A 24,941-nucleotide genomic window follows, 5' to 3' on the forward strand; every position below is an offset into this window, starting at 1 on the left:
TTTGTCTGTGATCACCCCAAAGTGGAAACAGCCCAAATGATCATCAACAGGTGAACGGAGAAACAAATCAGGGCATTCTAGAAAGTAGAACTCTACTCAGAACTACTGATAAACACGGCATGGGCAAATCTCAAAATAATCATGCTCTGTGAAAGAAGCCAGACAATAATAAAGCATACAAAGGATTCCATTTATACAAAGCTCTACAAATGCAAATGTATCTATGACGAAAGAAAGCAGATCAGCAGTTGCTTAAGGAAGAAGTGAGAAGGGGAGTGAAAGAAGACTCATAAAGGGGGATGAGGAAACCTTTAGAGGTGATAGATAGGTTCATTATTTTGATTGCAGTGATGATTCCATAGGTATATACTCATTTAAAAACTTACCAAACTGTACACTTTAAACATGTACCGTTTACTATATGTCAATGACACCTGTTTGTTTATTTAGAGCGAGCATGCAAGCAGGGGAGGGGCAGAGACAGAGGGAGAAAGAGAATCACAAGCAGGCTCTGCACTCTCAGTGCACAGCCCAACGCAGGGCTCGATCTCACAAACTGTGAGATCATGACCTGAGCTGAAATCAAATCGGGACGCTTCACTTACTGAGCCACCCAGGCTCCCCGACTCTACCTTAATAAAGCTGTTATTAAAAAAGCAAGTAAACAAAACAAAAAAGATACCTGAAATTAGTCCTATCAGTAACGCAACAAACTTAACTCCATTTAAAAAATACTGAGAATCACACTGGAATTCAAAAAAAAATTTTTTTAAACCTCTATAAATACACCATAAAACTTTTTAATCAAGATATACCTAAATAAAATTGCTCAGGAAACTGAAAATAAGGAAATGGTCAAAAGTGAGTTGGGGATGGACAGGAGGTTTGTATAGAAGATTTGGAAGAGTAAGCAAGAGAAGTAAACTGATCAAAGAACTGTCAGAGGTACAAAAGATCCAGGTGGAAATGGAAATTATAAATTTATAGCAACTTCAACATAACTACAGATGATTTTCATCAGCAATGCTCAGCTGAGTCTACAAATGGGAAAGGTAGATGGCTGGGTTGATACAAGTTTTGGGATTGGAAGGACAGATAAAATAGAAGGTAAAGTACTCGAATACTCCCCCATTGGTTTGGATCCTATGCAGTCTAGGCTGGATACGAAAAGAAGCAACAGGTCACCAATCCTCTTGTCCAAATATTCAGGATCCTTGCTCCATTGTTTTGTTGCACCCAACCAGGTAAAACAGCAGCCCAGTTGTCAGTCTGCTCTACTATTATCCCCAAATTCGCAACTTTCACCATGAATGAGAACCCCAACATCGCTTGTCAACTTTAGCGTGACTTCTTGATTACTGTTCTTTCCCAGTCCTTAAAGCAGGTATTTGAAATTTCTTCTTCAAAAGTCCCCTACAGCTCTACCTTCTGCCTACTCTCAGCATACAACCCTGCCTCCTAATTCACAGAAAAATATAGACCACTGATGGGGGAGAGAGGAAACCCTAAAAACGTATCTTTCAACTTGTTGCACCCCCAACTATCATTTTATCTGTTCGCTTTGCTTATTAAAGAGGAAGAAATACCCCTTCTCTACATACTCCATCTAGCTCTGGACCCTAACTACTTCTGCTTCCTTCTCAGGAATCCTCCCCCTCTTGGCTGGTTTTATCTATAACATCTACCCTTCAACTGAATTTAAATGTTTATTAACATCTTAAAACTGAATAATCTTTCTTGAAGATACTATACACTTTGAGTTTGAAACCTATCAGATGTTTACTGAAAAAAAAAGTGAAAAAAGAGAAATCATGGATGATGTCTAGATTTCTGGCTGGGCAAATGGGTGAACAATGGTGCTCTTCACTGAAATTGATAATACTGAAGGAGGAAATGATTTAAAGTAGAAGGAGTTTGAATTTGGGGCATGTGGAATTTGAGGCACTAGCTGGATATCCAAATAGATGTGACAATCAGGTATGTGGAAATCCCGAGAGACTGGGGATATACACTTGGGGGTTACCAATATATGAAACAGATTTGAGCCATGGGAGTTTGCAGGGAGTGATTAAAGAACACAAATGGTACGCTGGGGCATGACACTTACACAAGTAAGAGTCATTCAAGTAACACATTGGGCATTTTCTATTTTGTCCTAGCCACCTACAAATATTTCTAGGCATGGTGTCATCTACAGAAAGGATTAACAAATGAGCAGGAAAGAAAACAAGATAACGGAGACATACAGGAATTAAAGGAGGTAAAATAACAGGGTAATTAGCAGAGAAAGGCAAAAGTCTTTGGTATCATGATTTAGGGGAGATGTTGTTTAGGTCTGTGAATTACTGCCAGGGTTTACAGATTTAGTTCTAAGTTACCAAGGCTCTAGGACAACAAAGAGGTTCTCTCCAGCTCTTCTAGGCTGTTGCTCTAGTTGAAGATTATATGCTTAATAAATGAATAAACAGCCGAAGCCTGAGATCCATGGTAACCTCAGAATTTATCACCCAGTAGTCTGACCTTGCTTAAACCACTGAATCATGTCTTCCCAGGCGTCAAATCTGATGAACCATGTCACTCTCAGGTCCTTTGGAGATGCAGACATTGATAACACATCATAAAGCACTACTAAATATCAATGATTCGTACGATCTGCCTCAGCATGTTATTAAGTTAATGGCAGGTTTCTAACGGAAGGTATTTTTTGAAGTTTTCTTATAGGAAATTCTAGAATAAAAGCTGATATTTGTATCATGTCATGGATTATGAGGCATTTTCAAACACAGTACCTCAAAAATATGACCTACATGATCATCCTATTAGAAAAGGATAATGAGAACAGATGAAGAAACAAAAAGCATGGAGAAGTTAAATAACTCATCTAAATTATTACAGTAAATTATTAAGCAGGAAAGCCAGGGTTAGTCTTCTAACTCATACCCATACTTGTTTTTTCCATGATTTTTAATTTAGTAGTATAAAACATACTGAATCCGTAATGAACAATTTCCTATATTTTCTTCCCTTTAGTCATTATATGGCATCGGCTAAGCGCTGTGCTTGGAAAGCCAGTGAGAAAACAAAGAGGAGAAAAGAGAAAAAAATACTAATAATGTGCCTTTAAATCTAGGTTCCTTACTATGTTCTTTTATATCTGTTGCCAAGTACTTTTCCTGAAGGTAATTACCAATAATTATTCTCTGTGATTGCTATGTGCATGTCGCAGACACCACCATTACTCTAATTACAATACAGTCAGCCAAAGCTGGATTGTTAAATTTCAGTTCGATTCACTGTTTGTTTTGCAGACTATTTATAGATGTGACAGATGTATAGTGCTCAAAGACAATAATGGATTTGATACACTTTTCTGAAGCTGATATAAAATATACAAAAACATTAAAAGGAACAAATTGGACAATTTAGTGAAGACCACAGCTGCTAAAAGGATATTAGGATAGTTTCCCTGGGATTTTGAAGTCCCCTTGCTAAAATAACCAGTGAATTGTTCTTTTTGTAACATTCTCAAAATTAGTAACTGCTATGTGTGAATATATTCTGAAGAAGTAATTTGAATTTATTGTGAGAAGAAAAGGAAGAATGAAATATTTTATTGCCATTTTTTAATTGTGACGAAATACATGTACCATGAAAGTTGCCACTTTAATCATGCTTTAAGTGCACTATTCAGGAGCATTAATTACATTCACAATGTTGTACAGCTCTATTTCCAAAACTTTTTCATCATCCCAAAGAGAAACTCTGTACCTGTGGAGTAATAATTCCCACCTCCCCTTTCACCCAAGTCTCAACCACTAATCCACTTTCTGACTATGAACTTGACTGCTTTAGACTATTTGGTAAAGTGCAATCATACAGGACTTGTCCTTCTTGTGACTGGACTTTTTCATTTATCACAATGCCTTCCAGGCTCATCTGTGTGGCAGCGTGTGGCAGCTCTTCATTCCTGTCACAGCCAAACGATGCTCCATTGTGTGCATGTGCCACAATGTGTTCGTTCATTCATCTGTTGGACACTTCGGGTGTTTCTACTTGGGCTACTGTGAATAAGGGTTGTGTGAACGTTAGCATACAAGTATCTCAGTCCTTACTTTCAAACTTTGGGGTATACACTCAGGAGTTAAATTGCTGGATCACAGTGGGTTTTCTGTAGTTAACTTTTTGAGGAACTACCAAATTGTTTTTCACGGTGTACATTCCCAGCAGCGATGTATAAGGATTCCAATTTCTCCCCACCACCTTTGCTTACACATATTTTCTGTCTTTTTGATGACAGCCATCATAGTAGGTATGAAGTGGAATCTCATAGTGCTTTTTTGACTTGCCTTTCCCTAATGACTAACGATAACGAGCATCTTTTTCACATGTTTATTTTCCACTTGCAGATCTTCTTTGGAGAAATGTCTATTCAAGTTCTTTGCCCATTTTTTAACCATCTTTTCGTTGCTGAGTTGTAGAAGTTCTTCATATATTCTGGATATTAAACTCTTATCAGATATGTGATTTGCAAATATTTTCTCACATTCTGTGGGTTGTCTTCCACTGTCATGATAGTCCTTTGATGCACAAGTTTTTACTTTTAATAAAATCCAATTTATCTACTACTTTTTCTTTTATTGCTTCTGCTTCTGAAGAAACCACTGCCAAGTCCAAGGTCATGAAGATTTGTCCCTGTTTCCTCCTAAGAGTTTTATAATTTATTTCTTATTTTTAGGGTCTTTGATGCATTTTGAGCTAAGTTTTGTATATAAAGTAAGGGCCCAATTTCATTCTTTTTCATGTCATTACTCAATTTTCACAGTACTATTTAAAAGAAAAAGTTGTATTTTTAATAATTAAGATGCTGTGAATGCTATACTGTCTGTCATTTTAAAGGCTGGCAATTCTCAGACAGTGAGTTGTTTTTTTTTTTTCAGTATTCTAAGATTTTGATGTGGAAAATGACATCCTCTTTTTTATTTAAAAATGTTTGTGCACAGGGATGCCTGGGTGGCTCAGCTGGTTAAGCAGCCAACTCTTGATTTTGACTGAGGTCATGATCTCACAATTCATGAGTTTGAGCCCCGTGTTGGGCTCTGTGCTGACAACACGGAGCCTGCTTGAGATTCCATCTCTCCCTCTCTCTCTGTCCTTTCCCCACACCTGCTCTCTCCACCTCTCTCAAAATAAATAAATAAACTTAAAAAAAATATTTGTGGGGTGCCCAGGTGGCTCAGTCAGTTAAGTGTCCGACTTTAGCTCACATCATGATCTTGCAATTCATGGGTTCAAGCCCCGTGTTGGGCTCTGTGCTGACAGCTCAGAGCCTGGAGCCTGCTTCAGATTCTGTCTGTCTCTCTCTGCCCCTCCTCTGCTCCCACTCTCTCCCTCTCCCTCTCAAAAATAAATAAAACATCAAAATGAGTTTTAAAAAATATTTGTGCACAGTGAAGGAAACCATCAACAAAATGAAAAGGCAACCTACTGAGTGGGAAGAAAATATCTGTTATCGATATACCTGGTGAGGGGTTGATATCCAAAATACATAAAGAACTCATACAACTCAATAACAAAAAAACAAAACAACCCAATTAAAAAATGTGCAGAGTATCTGAAGAGACATTTTTCTAGAGAAGACATAAAGATGGCCAACAGGCACATGAAAAGATGCTCAACATAACTAATTATCAAGGAAATGCAAACCAAAACCATACATCTGTCAGAATGGCTATTATCAAAAAGTCAAGAAATGACAAGTGCTGATAAGGATGTGGAGAAAAGGGACCCCCTTGTGCATTGTTGGTAGGGATGTACACTGCTGCAGCCACTACAGAAAACAGTATGGAGGTTTCTCAAAAAATTAAAAACAGAACTACCATGTAATCCAGCAATCCCTCTTTAGGTATTTATCCAAAGAAAACAAAAACATTAATTCAAAAAGATGTACATACCTCTATGTTCATTGTAGCATTATTTACAATAGCCAAGATATGGAAGCAACCTGAGTGTTTATCCATAGAAGAATAAATAAAGAAGATATAGTGCATATATAATGGACTATTACTTGGCCACAAAAAAGAATAAGATCTTGCCGTCTGTGACAACATAGACAGACTCGGAGCATATTATGCAAAGTGAAAGAAGTCATACAGAGAAAAACAAATACTGTATAATTTCACTTATATGTGGAATCTAAAAAAAACAAACAAAATGAAAGAAAAAGTGACTCACAGATACACAGAACTAGTGGTTGCCAGAAAGGGGGGGGGGGGGCGATGGGAGAAACACGTGAAGGGGATTAAGATTTACAAACTTCCAGTTATAAAATAAACAAGTCGTGGAAATATGATGTATAGCATAGGGGAATACAGTCAGTAATATAGTAATAACTTTGTACAGAGACAGTAACTAGACCTATCAAGGTGATGATTTCATAATGTATAAAAACACAGAACCACTATGTTGTATACCTGAAACTAATATAATATTGTATGTCAACTATAAATCAATAAAAAAAAGAACAACAGTGAAAAATAACCTGGTGGAAGCAACCCCAAAGTCATCAGCTGATGAATGGATAAACAACAGTGGTATATCCATAAAATGGGAGAATTATTCAGGCATTAAAAAATCCAAGTACTGATACAAGGTATAATATGGAAGAATCTTTAAAACATTTTGCTAAATCAAAGAGGCCAATCACAAAAGACCACACAGTATGTGGATGACGTGAGAAGTCTAGAACAGACAAATCTAGAGAGACACAAGAATAGATTAGTGGTTGTTTAAAGCTGCGGAGAGTGGGGAATAGGCAAATAGATGGGTGATAGCTAAATGGTACAGGATTCCTTTGGGGGTTAATGAAAATGTTCTAAAGTTGATGTTGAGGATGGTTATAAATACTAAAACCCATTCAACTGTATATTCTGAATAGGTAAATTATATGGCACATGTGCTGTTTCTCAATAAAGCTGCTTTAAAAAAAATGTTTTTAATCTTACTTTAAAACTGATAGATGTCCATTATCAAATTTAGATTAATACAGATATAAAGAAGAAAATAAAAACAAGCATTAAGGAAAAAACACAGATAACATATTTATCTAAGCCAAGTATTCTGTAACCTAACTTTTAATGGCTGCATAGTATATTATATCTGAAGGTACTACAATTTATTTAACTAAATCTCTTTCATAGGATGTTTAAAACTGCACTGTCCAGGGGTTCCGGAAGATGGCGGCGTAGGAGGACGCGGGGCTCACAGCGCGTCCGGGCCGATCACTTAGATTCCACCTACACCTGCCTAAAGAACCCAGAAAACCGCCAGAGGATTAGCAGAAGGGAGTCTCAGGAGTCAAGCGCAGACTAGAGGCCCACGGAAGAGGGTAGGAAGGGCGGCGAGGCGGTGCGCGCTCCACGGACTGGCGGGAGGGAGCCGGGGCGGAGGGGCGGCTCGCCGGCCAAGCAGAGCCACCGAGTCTGGCTGGCAAAAGCGGAGGGGCCGGACAGACTGTGTTCCGACAGCAAGCGCGACTTAGCGTCTGGGAGGTCATAAGCTAACAGCTCTGCTCGGAAAGCGGGAAGGCTGGAGGACAAAGGGAGGGAGAGCTGCTGAGCCCCCGGACGGCAGAGCTCAGCTTGGCGGGGAACAAAGGCGCCAGCGCCATCTCCTCCGCCCATCCCCCAGCCAAAATCCCAAAGGGAACCAGTTCCTGCCAGGGAACTTGCTCGCTCCGCGCAAACACCCAACTCTGTGCTTCTGCGGAGCCAAACCTCCGGCAGCGGATCTGACTCCCTCCCGCTGCCACAGGGCTCCTCCTGAAGTGGATCACCTAAGGAGAAGCGAGCTAAGCCTGCCCCTCCACCCCCCGTGCACCTTGCCTACCCACCCCAGCTAATACGCCAGATCCCCAGCAACACAAGCCTGGCAGTGTGCAAGTAGCCCAGACGGAACACGCCACCCCACAGTGAATCCCGCCCCTAGGAGAGGGGAAGAGAAGGCACACACCAGTCTGACTGTGGCCCCAGCAGTGGGCTGGGGGCAGACATCGGGTCGGACTGCGGCCCCGCCCACTAACTCCAGTTATACACCACAGCACAGGGGAAGTGCACTGCAGGTCCTCACCACGCCAGGGACTCTCCAAAATGACCAAACGGAAGAATTCCCCTCAGAAGAATCTCCAGGAAATAACAACAGCTAATGAACTGATCAAAAAGGATTTACATAATATAACAGAAAGTGAATTTAGAATAATAGTCATAAAATTAATCGCTGGGCTTGAAAACAGTATACAGGACAGCAGAGAATCTCTTGCCATAAAGATCGAGGGACTAAGGAACAGTCACGAGGAGTTGAAAAACGCTTTAAACGAAATGCAAAACAAAATGGAAACCACAATGGCTCGGCTTGAAGAGGCAGAGGAGAGAATAGGTGAACTAGAAGATAAAGTTATGGAAAAAGAGGAAGCTGAAAGAAAGAGAGATAAAAAAATCCAGGAGTATGAGGGGAAAATTAGAGAACTAAGTGATACACTAAAAAAAAATAATATACGCATAATTGGTATCCCAGAGGAGGAAGAGAGAGGGAAAGGTGCTGAAGGGGTACTTGAACAAATTATAGCTGAGAACTTCCCTGAACTGGGGAAGGAAAAAGGCATTGAAATCCAAGAGGCACAGAGAACTCCCTTCAGACGTAACTTGAATCGATCTTCTGCACGACATATCATAGTGAAACTGGCAAAATACAAGGATAAAGAGAAAATTCTGAAAGCAGCAAGGGATAAACGTGCCCTCACATATAAAGGGAGACCTATAAGACTCGTGACTGATCTCTCCTTTGAAACTTGGCAGGCCAGAAAGGCTTGGCACGATATCTACAGTGTGCTAAACAGAAAAAATATGCAGCCGAGAATCCTTTATCCAGCAAGTCTGTCATTTAGAATAGAAGGAGAGATAAAGGTCTTCCCAAACAAACAAAAACTGAAGGAATTTGTCACCACGAAACCAGCCCTACAAGAGATCCTAAGGGGGATCCTGTGAGACAAAGTACCAGAGACATCACTACAAGCATAAAACATACAGACATCACAATGACTCTAAACCCATATCTTTCTATAATAACACTGAATGTAAATGGATTAAATGTGCCAACTAAAAGACATAGGGTATCAGAATGGATAAAAAAACAAGACCCATCTATTTGCTGTCTACAAGAGACTCATTTTAGATCTGAGGACACCTTTAGATTGAGAGTGAGGGGATGGAGAACTATTTATCATGCTCCTGGAAGCCAAAAGAAAGCTGGAGTAGCCATACTTATATCAGACAAACTAGACTTTAAATTAAAGGCTGTAACAAGAGATGAAGAAGGGCATTATATAATAATCACAGGGTCTATCCACCAGGAAGAGCTAACTATTATAAATGTCTATGCGCCAAATACCCGAGCCCCCAGATATATAAAACAATTACTCATAAACATAAGCAACCTTATTGATAAGAATGTGGTCATTGCAGGGGACTTTAACACCCCACTTACAGAAATGGATAGATCATCTAGACACACAGTCAATAAAGAAACAAGGGCCCTGAATGATACATTGGATCAGATGGACTTGACAAATATATTTAGAACTCTGCATCCCAAAGCAACAGAATATACTTTCTTCTCGAGTGCACATGGAACATTCTCCAAGATAGATCACATACTGGATCACAAAACAGCCCTTCATAAGTTTACAAGAATTGAAATTATACCATGCATACTTTCAGACCACAATGCTATGAAGCTTGAAATCAACCACAGGAAAAAGTCTGGAAAACCTCCAAAAGCATGGAGGTTAAAGAACACCCTACTAACGAATGAGTGGGTCAACCAGGCAATTAGAGAAGAAATTAAAATATATATGGAAACAAACGAAAATGAAAATACAACAATCCAAACGCTTTGGGATGCAGCGAAGGCAGTCCTGAGAGGAAAATACATTGCAATCCAGGCCTATCTCAAGAAACAAGAAAAATCCCAAATACAAAACCTAACAGCACACCTAAAGGAAATAGAAGCAGAACAGCAAAGGCAGCCTAAACCCAGCAGAAGAAGAGAAATAATAAAGATCAGAGCAGAAATAAACAATATAGAATCTAAAAAAACTGTAGAGCAGATCAACGAAACCAAGAGTTGGTTTTTTGAAAAAATAAACAAAATTGACAAACCTCTAGCCAGGCTTCTCAAAAAGAAAAGGGAGATGACCCAAATAGATAAAATCATGAATGAAAATGGAATGATTACAACCAATCCCTCAGAGATACAAACAATTATCAGGGAATACTATGAAAAATTATATGCCAGCAAATTGGACAACCTGGAAGAAATGGACAAATTTCTAAACACCCACACTCTTCCAAAACTCAATCAGGAGGAAATAGAAAGCTTGAACAGACCCATAACCAGCGAAGAAATTGAATCGGTTATCAAAAATCTCCCAACAAATAAGAGTCCAGGACCAGATGGCTTCCCAGGGGAGTTCTACCAGACATTTAAAGCAGAGATAATACCTATCCTTCTCAAGCTATTCCAAGAAATAGAAAGGGAAGGAAAACTTCCAGACTCATTCTATGAAGCCAGTATTACTTTAATTCCTAAACCAGACAGAGACCCAGTAAAAAAAGAGAACTACAGGCCAATATCCCTGATGAATATGGATGCAAAAATTCTTAATAAGATACTAGCAAATCGAATTCAACAGCATATAAAAAGAATTATTCACCATGATCAAGTGGGATTCATTCCTGGGATGCAGGGCTGGTTCAACATTCACAAATCGATCAACGTGATACATCACATTAACAAAAAAAAAGAGAAGAACCATATGATCCTGTCAATCGATGCAGAAAAGGCCTTTGACAAAATCCAGCACCCTTTCTTAATAAAAACCCTTGAGAAAGTCGGGATAGAAGGAACATACTTAAAGATCATAAAAGCCATTTATGAAAAGCCCACAGCTAACATCATCCTCAACGGGGAAAAACTGAGAGCTTTTTCCCTGAGATCAGGAACACGACAGGGATGCCCACTGTCACCGCTGTTGTTTAACATAGTGCTGGAAGTTCTAGCATCAGCAATCAGACAACAAAAGGAAATCAAAGGCATCAAAATTGGCAAAGATGAAGTCAAGCTTTCGCTTTTTGCAGATGACATGATATTATACATGGAAAATCCGATAGACTCCACCAAAAGTCTGCTAGAACTGATACATGAATTCAGCAAAGTTGCAGGATACAAAATCAATGTGCAGAAATCAGTTGCATTCTTATACACTAACAATGAAGCAACAGAAAGACAAATGAAGAAACTGATCCCATTCACAACTGCACCAAGAAGCATAAAATACCTAGGAATAAATCTAACCAAAGATGTAAAAGATCTGTATGCTGAAAACTATAGAAAGCTTATGCAGGTAATTGAAGAAGATATAAAGAAATGGAAAGACATTCCCTGCTCATGGATTGGAAGAATAAATATTGTCAAAATGTCAATACTACCCAAAGCTATCTACACATTCAATGCAATCCCAATCAAAATTGCACCAGCATTCTTCTCGAAACTAGAACAAGCAATCCTAAAATTCATATGGAACCACAAAAGGCCCCGAATAGCCAAAGTAATTTTGAAGAAGAAGACCAAAGCAGGAGGCATCACAATCCCAGACTTTAGCCTCTACTACAAAGCTGTCATCATCAAGACAGCATGGTATTGGCATAAAAACAGACACATAGACCAATGGAATAGAATAGAAACCCCAGAACTAGACCCACAAACGTATGGCCAACTCATCTTTGACAAAGCAGGAAAGAACATCCAATGGAAAAAAGACAGTCTCTTTAACAAATGGTGCTGGGAGAACTGGACAGCAACATGCAGAAGGTTGAAACTAGACCACTTTCTCACACCATTCACAAAAATAAACTCAAAATGGATAAAGGACCTGAATGTGTGACAGGAAACCATCAAAACCTTAGAGGAGAAAGCAGGAAAAGACCTCTCTGACCTCAGCCGTAGCAATCTCTTACTCGGCACATCCCCAAAGGCAAGGGAATTAAAAGCAAAAGTGAATTACTGGGACCTTATGAAGATAAAAAGCTTCTGCACAGCAAAGGAAACAACCAACAAAACTAAAAGGCAACCAACGGAATGGGAAAAGATATTTGCAAATGACACATCGGACAAAGGGCTAGTATCCAAAATCTATAAAGAGCTCATCAAACTCCACACCCGAAAAACAAATAACCCAGTGAAGAAATGGGCAGAAAACATGAATAGACACTTCTCTAAAGAAGACATCCGGATGGCCAACAGGCACATGAAAAGATGTTCAACATCGCTCCTTATCAGGGAAATACAAATCAAAACCACACTCAGATACCACCTCACGCCAGTCAGAGTGGCCAAAATGAAGAAATCAGGAGACTATAGATGCTGGAGAGGATGTGGAGAAACAGGAACCCTCTTGCACTGTTGGTGGGAATGCAAATTGGTGCAGCCGCTCTGGAAAGCAGTGTGGAGGTTCCTCAGAAAATTAAAAATAGACCTACCCTATGACCCAGCAATAGCACTGCTAGGAATTTATCCAAGGGATACAGGAGTACTGATGCATAGGGGCACCTGTACCCCAATGTTTATAGCGGCACTCTCAACAATAGCCAAATTATGGAAAGAGCCTAAATGTCCATCAACTGATGAATGGATAAAGAAACTGTGGTTTATAGACACAATGGAATACTACGTGGCAATGAGAAAAAATGAAATATGGCCTTTTGTAGCAACATGGATGGAACTGGAGAGTGTGATGCTAAGTGAAATAAGCCATACAGAGAAAGACAGATACCATATGGTTTCACTCTTATGTGGATCCTGAGAAACATAACAGAAACCCATGGGGGAGGGGAAGGGGAAAAAAAAAAAAAAAAAAAAAAGAGGTTAGAGTGGGAGAGAGCCAAAGCATAAGAGACTGTTAAAAACTGAGAACAAACTGAGGGTTGATGGGGGGTGGGAGGGAGGGCAGGGTGGGTGATGGGTATTGAGGAGGGCACCTTTTGGGATGAGCACTGGGTGTTGTATGGAAACCAATTTGACAGTAAATTTCATATATTAAAAAAAAAAAACAAACTGCACTGTCCAATGCAACAGGCACTAGTCACAAGTAGCTATTTACTTAATTAACTAAAAGTAAATAAAATTTAAATGCAGCTCTACATCTGTACTAACATTTCCAGTGCTCAACAGCATATGCATTTAGTGACGCCTATACAGATAGCACAGATACAGAACATTTTTCTCATTACAGAAAGTTCTATTGAACAAGACTGCTTTAGAATGTTTCCAAATTATTCATATTATAAATAACTTCAAAGTTACTGCAAATAAACTTTATATATGTGTGTGTGTGTATGTGTGTGTGTGTATATATACATATATATAGAAATATATATATGTATGTATATGTCCAAATTTCTTTGGAATAAATACCTAGAAATAAGTCACTGGTTCAAAGGGCATACAAATTTTTCAGTTTTTGAAACTCTGGATACAGGGATATGCCCATTTCCTTTATTAATTTAATAGATAAAGAATAGTGTCTTCTGTTTAAAAGCTGCATTGGGAATCACAATGTTGTATACCTGAAACTAATCCAGTTGACCCTTGAACAACATGGGTTTAAACTGTGCAGGTCCATTTACATGCAGATTTTTTTTCAATACAGTATAGTACTGTAAATGTATTTACTATTCCTTGTGATATTCTTAATATTTTATGTAGCTTTACTTTAAGAATATAACACACAAAATTTGTGTTAATCAACTGTTTATGTTATTGGTAAGGCTTTTCAGTCAACTACTAGGCTCCTGGTAGTTAAGTTTTGGGTGGGAGTCAAACTCCCACTTCCGACTGTGCCCCTAATCTCCACATTGTTCAAAGGTCAACCGTATAATATTGTATGTCAACTACACTTCAATAAAATAAATAAAATAAAAGCTGCATTGATTTGATTATGGTGGTGGTGAAGCGGGAAGAGAGGGACAAAGATCTCTACAAATAGGACACCAAAGATGGTAGTGTTTGCAAATTCTACTATGGAATTTATATAGTAAATTATATAGAATTTATATATATAGCACCAGTCTGTACAGAAAGAGGATGTTGTCACATTACATTGTCTCCATATACCATGTATCTTCAGTAACACCACTTTTAGGATTAAAAATGCACATCTGTTTATTGTCCATTTGTGTTCTGTTTTTTCATGAACCAATTTTTCTCAGTGTATCTTTCTATTAAGAATGATTATCTTTTTTCTTATTATCTTATAAGAGTTCTTGATATACAGAAGATATGAACACTCTGTTTTCCAAATACAATCAAATGTATTTCCTTAGCTTGTTATTTGCCTTTCCTAGGAAATGTAAGAGGTTAACATTTGGATAGTAAAAACTGATACCTTTTCTTTAAGGAGAAGGTTTTCCCGATTACAAAAAAAAAAAAAAAAAAAAAAAAATCTAGTATTTTTATGTTGTTATTTTTTACAGTTCAAGTTAAGCTTTACGTTATAGAATATACACTGGCATATGACGTAAAGAAGGAACTGAACATAATTTTTTCCTGATATTAGAGTTATTCCCAAATCTTAATAAAACTCTAAGAGGGAAATGTACTTTAGAATTTTAATAAAATTCACCCAAGTTACTAAGCAGACATCCAAACGAGTCATCCTTATCTGGAATAAGAAAAGCACATTTTTATATTTTAGCAATGCTGTCTTTGGGGTTTTGTTTTTTCCAAAAAAGTATCATTTCCACTCAGTAGAGGCACAGATCTTGTATTTTCTTCAAAATAAAGAGAAAAATGAGCTACATGTAAAGAATTCCAGAAGAGGAAAAAGAAAAGTACAGAAGAGGAACCAAAGACTGAGATTTATTCCCAGATCCACGAAAGACACAACTGTACTGACCACTGTGCTTTCCTTTCACAAAATAAAAGACAATTTCCTTGAGAGGAGCTCCCAAGATTCCATGACAAATGTTTTCCTACTCTTGGTAGCAAACACCAGCATAGTTTCTCACTGATGGATTAAACATTATTTTCCATACATAAAATTAAGAGATTGTTATTTTCACCTCATTTTCTACTGTTTCATTATGATTTCATTAGTCCCAAAAATAACCCAACTATGTCATACTAGGGGCAAAGTAACACGTTCTACTCTTTGTTTTCGTTCTCTATCTTTCAAGAGAGAATACCATTGGTAAACCCATATATTATTTCAATTCTGCAAGTTCCACATTTCCAAATAAACATTTATTATTTAAAAAAATGTTTTAAACCTTTATTTTTGAGAGAGAGACAGAGTGAGAGCAGGAGAGGAACAGAGAGAGAGGGAGACACAGAATCCAAAGCAGGCTCCAGGCTCTAAGCTGTCAGCACAGAGTCCGACATGGGGCTCAAACCCATGAACTGTGAGATCATGACCTGAGCCGAAGTCGGATGCCTAACCGACTGAGCCACCCAGGTGCCGCAACATTTGTTATTTTTAAAAAATCTATTCCTTCGAAGATCAATTCTGAAGCTTTAAACATCACCCTCTCATCAAACAAAATACCTTCTCCTCACCGAGGAAGTCACTTCTGCCAGTCTCACATCACAACTGGTACATGTCTGTACCGTAACACTTACCACATTATATTCCAGCTCCAACGACTTTGAAGTGTGTCTGCTTCCCCTGCTGGCCTGGGAGCTCCCTAAACTCAGACCAAGCTCTACATAGTTATCCCTCATCTCTAGTTTCATCCAAGCATTTGGCACAGAATCTGAATAATAAGACCTGGTATTTTCTGTTAAAATGACTGGACAAATCTTGTCCAAGAGCAACTGTGCCCCCCCTTTCTAATCATTTAAGACCCTTGTTCGTTCTTCATATTCCTTTAATAAATACCTATCCAAAGCAATGCTCTTATTTACATGAAGCTAGGGTTTATAAATAGGGGAAACCCTTTTTTTTTTTTTTTTTGCAAAGGCGGCACTATTTTTAACAAAGTACTTACACATAAATGGAGTAAAATACTGCTTGTGACACAGGTTATTAGTGTTTCCATTTACACGTAGAAAAACTGAAGCGATAAAAGATTAGAAATTTGCCAAAGGTAACGGCACTAGCAGATCACAGGGTTAGAAGCTGAGGGGTTCCAACCATACGTGTGATGGACTTTTCACTACATCAAGCAAGTCTTCAGACAAATAACCTTTTGACATAGCATCGGCTGTACTAGAAATACTTACACTGACCCCAGCGACCTGTTCTTGGGTTCAAATAATTTGGATAAAGACCATTTGGACGATCCATTTTCTGAAGTAGTTTCCGAATATGCATGACCTTAACAAAAATAAAGAATACAATTAATAAAGTAAATGTCAACTAGGCTTTGTGGTTTTTCCTCACTCAGAACCTACACCATCTCCCGTGTGTCTGTCTGTGTGTGTGGTGGTGGTGGTGGTGGTGGTAGTGGTCAGGAAAGGCTTCTACTTTATAAATGACTCGTTATTTTTACCAGATGATATACCACCATTATTTAAAATTCAAGAAACAATTGAAAATATGAAGAGCACAGAACAAAACTAATTTAAATGCCAACATTTTACTATCCAGAAATAACCATCAGAAACATCAGTAATACACATCATTCCAGACACATTTAATATGTACATATCTAAATATAAAAACAGAAATAATTTCATAGAAATGGAATCATAAAAGGACATTTATAATAAGAAGTATGAAACTAACCTGAATAGGTGAAAAAGTGAACTAAATTACTGAACTCTAAATATCGATCCCATAATAGAAATCCTGAAAATTCCTAAAATCCCCAAACTTTTGATTCCTGAAAGATCTCCCTAAAGCTACGGAGGAAAGAAATCACAAAAATATATTAAGAAGCTAGAAGCTTTCTCAGGGACTTTATCTGCATTCATCTATATACTGGATGGATTTTGAGAGTGCACAAATGTATTCTACTTGTATTCTTATTTGAGAATGTTCCTTTTACCTCTGAAGGATAAAACCTGCTCAGTATGCATGACTTGGGGAAACATCTTCACAGAACCTTATATATACTTCATTATTTTCTGGCTTGAGCACAGCACAAATCCTGTTAGGACAATGTCCCGGTCATCTTTCATTTGGCTGGACTTTGTCATTAGGCGGTTTTAGGAACTGGCCCAAGGATGGTGTGTTGTCTGTGTTCTTTCAAGGCTGAGACCAACTCTATGTACAATCCCAATCTGAATAATTCCGTGAACCACGATTAGGCAGTTTGAAATGATGCCATTAGGGATAATAAAATATTACCTTCTTTTGTCTTCTGAAAATTAGGCATACGTTGAATCCTCTCTGCCTCTTTCAGCTGCCTTTCCTTTCTGAATCTTTTTATCCATCTCTTTTTTACTGTCGATACCTTTACTAGCTTGTCTCAATTTTGTCTTCTAAGTCCATCATTGTCTTTGAACACCTCCTTTGTACTGCTTCCAATTTGGCTTTCATTTTTGGTGGTAACTGTTTCTTGCAATTTGTTACTGATAGCACATCTTAACTGTCTCTGAGCACTCTATTTCTGTTGATATACTTGTTTCACAGAGAGGAGGTCTTCATTATCTTCCTTCTCATGGCGATGTTCAGTCAGGATTTAATTGCTATTTCCTGAGAAGTATTTTTTGGGCATCTCTTATATATCCTGTTCCTTCCCTCTTTTTTTCTGATAACATACCTCTGTATAAATTCTATCCTTGTTCTTTCCTGATGAATTACTCATCGTTATTTTCCTTGAACCAGCTATTTACACAAGGATGACATAAAAGGCCAGGAAGAGACCGGACGCCTTTGCTTTTCCCCAGATAACCGAGACTAGCAATGCAGTAGCACTGCTCATAAAAGAAAATGTGTCACGCATTCTCTTCCCTCACCAAAGTTTCCTGAGAATTCTGTTATCCTAGCTTCTCAACACGCCTGTAGAAGGGTCCAAAGAAGCACCCACCATCAGCCCGTGACCCTGTTCTCAATGCTGCTAATGAGGACTTCGGTTCTGCACCTCTAGATATACCATTTATTTCAGGGAACTGTGCTCTTCTGGTTTTTTATTCTTGAAATCTGCAGCCACAAATATCCTCTCTTGTTTCCCAAACCTCTCTGCCCTTGATTACGGCAACCTTTTCTCCTATTTTGTGGTGTGAAATATCAAGTATCTCTTAATTCTGTTAAAAAGGGAATTTGCAGTTCTCTCTCTCCTTCCTGTCACTTTTAGGTGATTCCTATCTGTCAGATCCTCTACTTCAGAAATCCCATATGCTAGATTACCTTCATTTTATACATTTATCAGCTTTTAATCTCTTCATGCTTTTTCTTGGTTTCCACTATGATGGTCTCCTGCTTTTCCATGTTAGTAAATCGGTTTTCAATTATGTAAAGTCACTGCTTTGTTGTTTTTCGTTTATTTATTCATAATAGAAATATAACGTTTTAAGATCTCAATTTGTTTCTTCAGTTCTGCAATCTTTTTGTATCATTATTTCTTTTGAGTTATAATTTTACTGAGTTCACTTGTTATTATAGTATAAATTACAGTGACTTCGTGAAATTTGAAAGTGGGTTCTTTATCAGTCTTGTACATGCTATTTACCACCACGGTTTTGTTACTACCCTGTTGCAGTATGTTTATGTACTTGCCACGTTTTCCCTCTGCGTCTTGCTCACGTTTAACAGGATCAGCTCTGACCTGAACTTTGGTTTGATATGTTACAGCTGCAGTGTCTCTGAATTCATCCCTACTGTGTCGGGTGGGTGAGAGGGGAGTATTCTTCCCCTCCTGGACACAATTTGAGATCTGGAGTCCCAGTGTTCAGGGAAGATGGAGGCAAGACCCCTCGGGAGCTGTGGACAAGTGAACACCCCACACCCTCGGCACTGGTGTCCTCTGTGAGATGGACTGATGGGGAGTGCCAGGAATCTGATGACGTGCTTCCTTTGCCCAGTAAGGGTTCAGAACAAGGTGGGAAACAGACTTAAGTACCATGCCACAAGCTTTCTGCTTCTTGGCTGTCACATACTTGTGACATGAGACTGCAGCCTCTCCTTTCATTGCTATGGATAAATGTTTGCCGGTCTTTAAGATTTTTGTTAATTTCATCAGGAAAAGAAAAATTCTGTGTCTTCCTTCACTGCTGTCTTTACCTGCAAATTCTTCTCAACCGATGAAACAGCTCACACATAGAAAGTAATATACACAGATTCCACTCACATCCCAATTTAAGAAATGCAACACTACAAACACCTTTGCTGCACTGTTTATACATTTACAGAGCACGGACTCTGTCCTGGCTGTACTCACAGTTCTGAGTTTTATGTTCATCACTTCTGAATTCCCATACAAAACATATTATTCAGCTCTGCTTGTTTTTAACTTTTTAAAAAAGGTTGTATCATATTCTCTTAATTGATAAATATAATTCAATTCTTCCTACTGCTGTACTGAATTTTATTACATAAATTGCTAATGCAAATGATTCTTCTATGTATAGTATGGTGTAAATGTACATATCAAAGAGTGGAATTGCTGGGTCACAGGGTATATGTATTTTCAACTTCACTAGACTTGTCTTTTAAATTTAAGCCTTTAATGCTCCTCAAATGGTTATAATCTGCAATGCTGCCCCTGTCACAATGTTTCCACATATATATGGATCTATTTAAGGAACATTTATTCTGTTCATCAGTCTATTTGTCTTTATGCACCAACACTTCCCTGTGAGTGTCGATATGGGTAATGCAAACCCACTCCACATTTCTCCTCTATATAAATTCTAGAAGAATCTTGTCAAGTTTCATTTTTTTAAAAGAAGCCACTGAAGTTCTAAGTGGCACTGAATTAATGCTACAGATCAATCTGGAAAAGACTAAAGTTTTTATGATACTGTTTAGCTGTACATGAACAGAACATCCTTCTCCATTTACTTAGGTCCTCCTCAACGTCATTCAAGTGTTTTGAACTTTATTTATCTTTTGTTAAGCTTATTTGTAAGGAAGTTACACTCTTGTTCCCATCACGTAAAGTTCCTACCACATATGTTTGTTAACACTGATACTTTCTTGCCTGTTGTAGTTGGTGCAGAGAAATGCTGGTGATTTTTCATATCTATATTGATCTTCTATTCAAAACTGTAAATATGCTCTTATTTCTAATAGTTTAAATACAGATTATTTTAAGATTTCAGGTGGATAATCATGTAATCTGTGAATGATTATTTTTTTCCTTCTTCCTTTTCAATTCAATTCAATTCTTTAACTTTCTGTTCACTTTGTTTTTCTTGTTCTGGAGCTAGGGACACTGCAACGCGATGCTGAATAGAGATGGCAACAGAATTTTCACAAAACTACTAGTGGTTACACTTCTCAAATAACAGTAAATATTGTAAAGAGAATGGACATTCCTTTAGATAGTTTAAAAAGAAAAAAAAAAGGGGGGGCCCAGAGTACTGACATACACCTTCCTGGAAAGGCAAACATTTTCCAAGCAACGATCGTTCGGTAAATCTTAAAGAACTCTTTTATGATAAACAAAGAGAAGGCGGCGAGAAAACTGACCTTCTTGTAGTAGACGGGGTCCCCTGTCAGGTAGCTGAGGTGGACAAACTCCATGTGCAGTGTACCAAATTCGGCAAGAATGCTGCTACCTGCAGATGCCCAGCCCCAGTTCCGCCCTACTCCACTGAGGGAAGGCAAAGGTCAAAGGAGACAGAATTGGAAAAAGACCAGAACATTTTTGTAATGAGTACATAAACTTTAATTCTTTTAGAAATTATTATATCGAACACAATAGCTTGTTTATATCTAACAGATTATTATAACTTTTTTTGAATAGGTACTATATCCACAGGTTTTAAAAATCAAAACAATACAGGAAAGTATACAGTAAGTAAATAGATTTCATCCCTGAACTCTCACGTCTCTTCACCCTATCAGGCCCCACAGATAATCACTTGCATTAGTTTCTTATGTATTACTACAGAATTTTTATGCATATATAAGCAATCCAAATATCTATTATTTCCTCCTCTATTACACAAAATATAGCAAAGTATACATACTGCTCTGCATCTTGCATTTTAAGATACACAGCAGTGGTCTTTCCATAATTGGTTCATCACAACTTTCTCATTGTTTTTTAAACAACTGTACAAAATTCTATGATATTAATGATTTTCAATTTGAATGCCCCACCCCAGAGGCATATGAAAATGTGTGAGAGCATTCTGAGTTGTATCAAACCTTGAAGGTGCAATTTACGTTTATTGTGTTAGGGCCAAAGATGCAACGTGCCCGAGAATGGTTAAGTCAGTGTCATACAATAAAGAACTGTCCTGCCCCAAATGCTGATATACATGTGTAAAACACCACTATATTACACAAACATAATTTAATCAACCCTCTGTTGGTGTTCCTTCAGCATTTTTCTAATATTTTGCTATTAATAAAGACTTTGACAGTGAATAATCTTATGTACATCTTTTTTGTGCTTATATACTCCTAGGGTATCTTCCTGCCTTTTTTCAGCCTGCCTTATAATTTACTGGAAGCTAGACTATATAAATGAAAAAGCACAGACACTTTGAACATTATATTCTTTCTAAAGGTTAAGTTCCTTCTGAAACACAGGTTGAGTGCAGGCAGACTTAAGGGGAGTCTATTTCCATTTTACCTCTATTTCTAGGGAGTGCCCTCTGGGACCGCAGCTGGAAGTCTGAGGTGTTAACAAGAGCCCTTTACCTTGGCAGCCTTAAACACTAATATCTTTCTCCCCAGTACCATGTGGCTGTTATTTTTTCTTTGCCCTTTAGCCTCCAACCACGATTTCCTTCTAAGTTTCCTTGAGTCTTGCCCCCATGCACATAAAGTTACAGAATCAGCCAACAATTTGAGAGAAATGTATAAATTGCTGGGCTTAGAAATTTCTCTGCAATTCCTTCCTGTCTTGAGATTTTGTCTCTCATGCCTCAGCCACTCTGGCAACTCTACCTGAGCATAGTCTCCTCTGCCCCAAATGACCACCCCTTGAGGCTTGGCCTCTCTGCCTGCACAATGATTTAAAACATGTCCTCAGGAAAAAAGCCAACATTTATACGGATATGACCTTCTCCTAGAAGTCCTCCCTCAGTTAGCTGCTCCAATGCCATTAAACTGCTTTGCTTAGCTGTTATGATTGGTTTTGTTATGGGAGGATTAGTTTGATACGGTTGGAACAGGAAGTCTAGGTTAATTATTCAAGTAGCAGAGCTCATGGATTATTTCTATGAGAACTCTAAACCATTCTCCAGGGTCTTTTCTACTTTCAGGAGGAAGTAAAAATACAAATCTTTCTCTTATTTTATATCCACTTGTATGCCGCCAATTCAATATACCATTATTTCTGTCTTGAGAAAACATTAAAATAGATAAAGTTCTTTAATTATTTGGTGCTATTTTCATATTGGCTTTGAAAATATGCTAGGAAAATACCACAAATTTTTTTTTTGTAGCTAGAAGTGAGAATCAAAGAAGAAATACGGATACAGTAAACTACACAGAACAGTCATTCATTTCCAAATATTAAGTGCCTAGTATGCTCTGGGAGATACAGTATTGAACCTGACATATAACATTCCTGCTCCTACATTAAATAAGACCATTTTAAATAGTGATAATTTCATACAGAAATTAGAATACTGAGTACTAGTGATAGAAGGTAAGTTAAAAGAAAGGTTCTTTATATATAGTGTTCAGAGAAACTGTTTCTGAAATGACACAATTTGCACTGAAACCTACATTAGGAGAAGGAGCCAGTGACGAACAGATCTGCAAGAAGAGAAATCCCAGTAGAGGAAACAACAAATGCAATGACCCCGAGGAAAAGGAAGGTGGCTGGTGTGGCTAGAGCTCAGGAAGGGGAAGTGAATGATACAGGATGAGGTTCGACAGCTAGATATAGTCCAGACTACACAAGAACTCTGGTAAGGCCATGCTAAATTAAAAAAAAAAAAATTCTGAGTGTAATGGAAGGTCATGAAGGATTTTAAGAAATATAACATCATATGTAAGGAAAAAAGCATACCATTAAGAAAGATTACCTAGGCATCAGTGCGGTGAATGGATTACAATGTGGTCAAGTATAAACACAAAGTCCCTAGGAAGTCTAACAGCTTCCTCTTACCTACAAAAACTTTCTGTCCAAAGGTCCCAACATTGAATGCACTTAGAAGAAGTGCATTTAAACACTTTTCAAAACACTAAATTCTAAACAAGATTGTTCACATACTTGACACCCAACCTCACAGGAACGATCTAAAATGTTAAATTTGATATCTACCTATATTCCAACAACTCGGAAAAATAAAAAAAAAAATAAAAAAATAAAAAAACCCTAAGAAGAAGGTATAACACTGGTGAGGTGATGAGCTCCCAAAAACAAACAGATCATCATTTTATCAAAATGCTATAATTTTCAACTAATCAAAAATAAAAGGGGTAGATATTAAAATGTACATATGTGTATCAGAGAAACTGAACAAAAAATATGTAATGACTACCAAAAACCAAAAACAAACAACCAAGCAAAAACCATGATCTCTCTGGACTGACCACCAGCAACTGGAGTTTAAAAATGTTTGATAAGCTTCTGCTGATTTACAAGGCAAATCAACCTGTGTCCTACATCGTGTTAAATGTTTTTCATAATAAGTGATCTATATTTTGTTTTTGTTTTGTTCAAAGTCCATTGAAAATCTTTAATCAATGAATTCAAGGAATGAAATAAATTTTTTAGCATATTGCAATGATTAAAAACAAATAAGTCACACAGAGAAAGACAGATACCATATGTTTTCACTCTTATGTGAATCCTGAGAAACTTAACAGAAGACCATGGGGGAGGGGAAGGAAAAAAAAAAAGTTAGAGAGGGAGGAAGTCAAACCATAAGAGACTCTTAAAAAAATGAGAATAAACTGAGAGTTGATGGGGGGAGGTGGGAGGAAGGGGGAAGTGGGTGATGGGCACTGAGGAGGGCACCTGTTGGGATGAGCACTGGGTGTTGTATGGAAACCAATTTGACAATAAATTTCATATTAAAAAAAAAAAAAACAACAAAGCACGTGAACAGGTTGACACTGAAATTTACCTCAGCAAAGGAGGAACTAAAAAATTAAATGATGTAAATTCAACCAATGTATAATGTTTAAATGGGTATATCTTGATTTATAGGAAGACTCTTGATGGAGCTCCTATTTTAAATTAAATATATTTATATATACTTCAGTGGAAAAAAATTGAGAAGACTTCTGATTTTGCATCAGCTAAATTGGAAGAAATACTAAAGCCAATTAAAAATAGAAGTTTTACACCAAAAAACCCCCAAATAATCCAATTAAAAAATGGACAGTGGACTTGAATGGACAACTTTCCAAAGAAAACAGAACAAGAGTTAACAGATACATGAAAAGATGCTCAACATCACTCATCATCACACCTGTCAGAATGGCTAAAATCAACGACACAAGAAAGAAGAGGTATTGGCGAGGATGTGAAGAAACAGGAACCCTCCGACACCACTGATGGGAATGCAAGCTGACGCAGCCACTGTGGAAGCACTATGGAGGTTCCTCAAAAGTTAAAAATAGAATTTCCATATGATATAGTAATTCCACTACTGGGTATTTACCCAAAGAATATGAAAATGCTAATTCAAAAAGATAGATGCACTCATATGTTTACTGCAGCATTATTTACAAAAGCCAAGATAGAGAAGCAACCCAATTTTTCCACTGGATTAAAAAGATATGGTATATATACAGATATAGATACAATGAAATA

General features: G+C 37.8%; 1 protein-coding gene across 2 annotated transcripts in view; it reads right to left on the reverse strand.

Annotated features, from left to right (window-relative positions):
- MAN1A2 (mannosidase alpha class 1A member 2) overlaps positions 1-24,941 on the reverse strand; it is a 183,792-nt gene that overhangs the window by 57,187 nt on the left and 101,664 nt on the right. For both annotated transcript variants that reach the window (XM_019457989.2, XM_019457990.2), the window contains exons 7-8: positions 20,684-20,807; positions 16,330-16,423 (exon numbers count right to left, since the gene is read on the reverse strand). In XM_019457989.2, coding sequence (XP_019313534.1) covers positions 16,330-16,423; positions 20,684-20,807 — 218 coding nt within the window. The remainder of the gene's footprint in view (positions 1-16,329; positions 16,424-20,683; positions 20,808-24,941) is intronic.

The sequence above is a fragment of the Panthera pardus genome, unplaced genomic scaffold, assembly GCF_024362965.1.
Source record: "Panthera pardus isolate Hobbes unplaced genomic scaffold, ASM2436296v1 HiC_scaffold_11, whole genome shotgun sequence".
NCBI classification, from domain to species: Eukaryota; Metazoa; Chordata; class Mammalia; order Carnivora; family Felidae; genus Panthera; species Panthera pardus.